The sequence below is a fragment of the Myotis lucifugus genome, unplaced genomic scaffold (assembly GCF_000147115.1).
Source record: "Myotis lucifugus unplaced genomic scaffold, Myoluc2.0 scaffold_151, whole genome shotgun sequence".
Classification (NCBI taxonomy): Eukaryota; Metazoa; Chordata; class Mammalia; order Chiroptera; family Vespertilionidae; genus Myotis; species Myotis lucifugus.
Window position 1 is genome coordinate 490,178 of NW_005871199.1, and position 4,670 is coordinate 494,847.

The 4,670-nt window shown below is 55.9% G+C and overlaps 1 protein-coding gene across 1 annotated transcript; it reads right to left on the minus strand.

The window, feature by feature from the left end:
- Nucleotides 1–766: 766 nt before the first annotated feature.
- Nucleotides 767–4,431, minus strand: AQP10 (aquaporin 10). Its single transcript, XM_006095310.3, has 6 exons — nt 4,155–4,431; nt 3,547–3,673; nt 2,113–2,250; nt 1,889–2,007; nt 1,431–1,648; nt 767–974 (listed from the first exon to the last, which is right to left on the minus strand). The coding sequence occupies exons 1-6, from the start codon at nt 4,257–4,259 to the stop codon at nt 767–769; spliced, it is 915 nt and encodes a 304-aa protein (XP_006095372.1). The 5' UTR covers nt 4,260–4,431.
- Nucleotides 4,432–4,670: the final 239 nt, after the last annotated feature.

Consider the following 4,670-nt stretch of genomic DNA (forward strand, 5'->3'; position numbering starts at 1 on the left):
CGGCCCCTCGCGCCCCGCCACGGCCGCCGCATCCGCCCGCAGCGTCAGGAAGCACCCGGGAGGCCAGAGGGTCTGAGACTCGCTTTATGCGGAAGGAGGGGCTGGGGAAGCCGTCTTCTCGGCTAGAAGGTCCCCTTCGGGGGGCAGGGGAGCCGGGAGCCAGTCCCCCAGCGCCGGGTCCTTCACCCGCTCCTCCCCTGCAGCCCGGGGCTCCTCCGCTCGCCGGCTCAGCTCCTGGATGGCAGCCCGTCCTCGAGTGACAGCCCGACCGTCTCCGCATCGGGGTGCCTCCTCCTCTTCGCCTCGCTCTCCCCCCGGGTCTCGGGGCGCTGGGATGTCTGTGTCCCACGGCCAGCCCCCCACCCCGGCCCCCTTGGTGGAGGCCGTCCCCCCACCCCGTACCTTCTAAGAGGAGGGGGAGCTACGCAGGGGCGGAGGCGCCGAGGTTAGGGGCCTGGGAGTCAGACAGTGGGACCCAGCCTCGGAGCTAGTCCCCACCCCCCGGCAGATTTCAGGCTTCCCCAGGCCGGCGTCCGGGGGGCGCACCCCCTGGCGGCCGCAGCGAGGACTGCGTTCCTGGGAGCCCGCAGGGTCCCCAAAGCGGCTTGTGGGACCTCAGGCTCCAGGTCGGTCTCCCTGGCCCGGCGTCCTCCCCAGTTTAGGAGGAAGCGATGCTTAGATGAGTGAACACAGAAGCTGCCCAGGGCCTGGTGCCTTAGTCCAGAGAAAGAATGTCGTGTCTCCGGGTCTGGGTCTCTGGCCCTCTTCACTGTCCATGAGGGAGGTAGGACTGTTGGGGCGTCTGAGTTGAGGCAGGAGTTTCCAAGTCTTTATACTGGGCAAGCACTAGACCCTGAGCTGGCTCTGAATCCTCAGGGTGGTGCAGAGCCACCAGAAGTTGGTAAGTGGCTGTGCCAAGGGTGGCCCCCACCATAGGGGCCAGCACAGGCACCCACCACCAGCCGTTACCGGCCCTGCAAGAGAAGGACAAAAGGGAGAAATCAGGGTGACTCCCCCAGTCTTCCCCCAGAGGACTGGAGGCAGTAACAAGAGAAATCCCTTAAGCAGTTCCTGGGTGGTAGACACCAGGAAAAGGAAAAGGGGGTCGAGAGAGGAGTCCCCAGGAGGGCTTAGTCCAGCCTCTTGCCTTAGGTGATTATCTGAATATCCCCGTTTTGCTGACGAGGTCACTGATACCCAAAAAGGTCATATGCATCCCAGAACACGACCTCTAAACCTTACTGTTTCCGTGAAAAGGGTTGGGGGGTGGGGCAGAGCAAAAGGGAGAACTGGGGCTTAGAGGAGGAACACTGTCCTAAGAAGCTAAGAACTATTTAAGAGGAGAATACTTAGGCTGGGAACCCAGGGGCAGAGCCTTTAGCAGAGGGAGGTTGAGTGGAGGGACAGCACCAGGGGAGGCTGGCTCGCACCTGAAGACTTCAGGGCCCCAGCCGGCCACGTAGGTGAAAATCCGTGGGCCCAGGTCCCGGGCAGGGTTAAGTGGGTATCCACAGTTGGCACCCATGGAGAGCCCGATGGCCAGGATCAAAAGGGCCACTGCCACGGGCTCCAGACCCGCAGGCACCGCCTTGTTCCGCGTGTCCAGGATGGCCAAGATCCCCACAATCAGGACCGCAGTTCCCAGAACCTTAGAGTGGACAGATGCAAAGGATTCCGATCAGCTGGCAGGTAATCCATCTGCCCTCTCTCACCCAAATAGTACAGGCACCACCTTATGTCACCTGACTGTCCCATACAGGCAGCTGGGGTGGGGGGTAGTGCCAAGACAGACATAACCCCACATCCATCGAACCCAGAGACTTAACAATAGGCTATAGTGCCAGAGGTCAGGGACAGAGGTCACTACCAGGTCTGCCCTCACACCTACCTGATCCAAGAAGCCGTTGTTCAGGGACAGATAGGGAGCAGGGTAGGTGGCAAAGATGGAAGCTGTCTCCCTGGGGCCAGTCACTGTCAGGTTCCCACCTGTATAGTTCTGCAGGGCATCTGCAGGGGCGGGGAACACCCAGGATTTCCATCTTTCTCATTCAAAACCATTCCAAGGCACCCCTGCCCACACACAGACACCCCAAAAGTTGTTCCCTCTGTTACCATAGTAGAGAGCATAAGTGGCTCCAGAGGCGCAGAAAGCAGACAGTATCTGCACCAAGGAGTAAATGGGGAGCTTGGCCCAGGGGAGGCGTCCCAGGAGGCACATGGCCAGGGAGAAGGCTGGATTCAGGTGAGCCCCTTCAAGGATCAAGAAAAGAAAACCAACATCCATTAAGCGTCACTGCCAGGCACTCACCAGGCAACATTGGCACTCGCCCCCACAACTCTGAAGACAGGTGTTACCATTCCCAGCAGGTAAGTTAGGAAAGTGAGGCTCAAGGTTAAGCAACTTGTCAAGGTCCCACAGTGAGGCCAAGGTTTGAACCTGGCACTGTCTGCTCTTTCCCCTCCAGTGCCTGTGTCTCAAGGCTCCAGCCAGACACACTGATGCTTCTGGGGGGTGGCAGGTGAGGTCTTGAGCAAAGGGAACCCCAGAGGGCTTCAGGTGGGAAACACTAGAGCAGTGGTTCTCAACCTTCCTCATGCCGCGACCCTTTAATACAGTTCCTCATGTTGTGGTGACCCCCAACCATAAAATTATTTTCGTTGCTACTTCATAACTGTAATTTTGCTACAGGATGCATTTTCATTGTTACAAATTGAACATAATTAAGGCATAGTGATTAATCACAAAAACAATATGTAATTATATATGTGTTTTCCGATGGTCTCAGGCGACCCCTGTGAAAGGGTCGTTTGACCCCCAAAGGGGTCGTGACCCACAGGTTGAGAACCACTGCTCTAGAGGATAGCACTTACCCTTCATACCTTGCCATAGATCTCTAAGTGAGCAAAGAATTAATGTGAGGAAGAGGGATGGAGAGATGTGGAAAGGGGAGGGGCTGGAATGGGCCAAAGGTATATGTGGGGAGCCGGCACGGCCATGGCATACTCAGCCCCAGGGCGCCTTATGTGCCATGCCAGCTCAGCCTGGTTCAGTGACCCTGAGTGGGGGGGTGAAAGGATTGAGAAAAGACAGACAAGAGAATGAAAGCTGGGTCTCGGTGGGACACTGCTCCCTGATGAGGAGACAGCGCCAGCGCCCACAAGCCATGTCTTTATTTTATAGCAGATGCCACGAGGCAAAGTAGGGGCCTGATCACGTTGTTTACAGCATTCTCGTGAGTTCCAACCTCACTCAACTACATGCACCCGAACTCTATCACAAGGGAGGTGGGGCCACGTGTTTGGACCATAGGTTCAAGCTTACAACCACAGCCGTTGGCTATGATTGTGCCGGGAGGGCCCTGCCCTTCCAGCTGGGACTTGAACCTAACCAAAACACTGCAGCCACGCCCCACAGGTATATCTCAGTCCAGGGCACTAATCAAGCTCAAAAAGATAATGTCCATGAGTCACTTTTCCTCGATAACCATACATCCACACTCACATGCATAGCCTACATGTCTAATAATCAGACCCCTCCCTCCTTACCGGAGACATTCCCACCCACGTAGATGGCCACCATCACAGCCAAAGCGCCAGCCAGAAACATGGTGAAGAAGTTGCCTTTGGTTTCTTCACTGGTGACAGCCTGGGCCACAGCCCCTTGGGTGATGAGCTAGTGGGGAGAGGAAAGATGAGGAGCAGAGAACCAGGACTAGAGAGCCTGGTGGACCTACAGGGGAGAGAGACTGGGAAGGTGAGGGGAGTGGCCAAGAGAGGTAAACTCTGAACAAACGTGAGGGGTCAGCAAGGAAGGAAGGAAAGCAGGCAGAGGGAAGGGAAAAGGAATGGGAGAAGTGAAAAAAAAAAGTTAAGAAAGGGAAGGAGGGTGAGATTGAAAGGGAGAGGAATAGGGGGAGGTCAATCTGGGGGAAAGGAGACATATGTAAAACTTTAGACAATAAAAAAGAAAGAAAGACAGGGAGAGGAATAAAAATCAGGAAGTAGGAGAGGAATACTAGAGACAAGAGGAGGGCAGAAAGAGGAATGATGGATAGCTGAAAGGACACAAGACGCCGGGGAAAGAGATAAGAACACCACAGATTAACAATAGCTTTGCCCACCTTCTGTTCCCGTCCCCCAAGTACCCTGCCTACCATGAGCACAAACACACCCAGAAACTCTGCCAGGCACTGTCGGGCCAGGAGGCTTCGGATCCGGAGCCAGCCCTTGACTTCTGCCAGGAGCTGCATAGGGACCATGGTGAGGACACCCTGTCTCTGGTTATGGCTCCCTCTGTCTGCATAAGCACACTGCTACTTCACTATAGGTCTGCCCGGGGAAAAGATAAGGAAAAGACTTTAAAACCAATTAGCTTGGCTCTGGATCAGTAGCTAGTGTGTATGCACGTACCTGTGTAGAGAGGATAGAGATAACGAGAGAATGTCCCCATGTAAGCAGGCTCCGTGCATGACCAGGGCCTGGAGTTTGCCCAGGGGCCGCTGTCTCCTCTGTCTCTCGTCCCCTTTCCTCTCAGGAGTAGCCTCTTCCTATGCTGACGGGTTGCGTGGCAGGATTCCAGAGAAGCCCACCCAGCACCATCTTGCAAACCCAGACGCTTTCTAGGTACCAACAGGGGCCATTGTGCCCCACTGGCTTCTCGTTTTGCATTG

What these genes read in the sequence shown, in the direction of transcription:
- AQP10 (XM_006095310.3), bottom strand. Translation starts at nt 4,259, where the DNA reads ATGGTCCCTATGCAGCTCCTGGCAGAAGTCAAGGGCTGGCTCCGGATC. An exon ending in CGTGGGTGGGAATGTCTCCG is followed by an intron (nt 2,251 to 3,546) that starts GTAAGGAGGGAG and finishes TGATCCTTGAAG; the next exon opens with GGGCTCACCTGAATCCAGCC. An exon ending in TGGGGCCCTGAAGTCTTCAG is followed by an intron (nt 975 to 1,430) that starts GTGCGAGCCAGC and finishes CTTCTCTTGCAG; the next exon opens with GGCCGGTAACGGCTGGTGGT.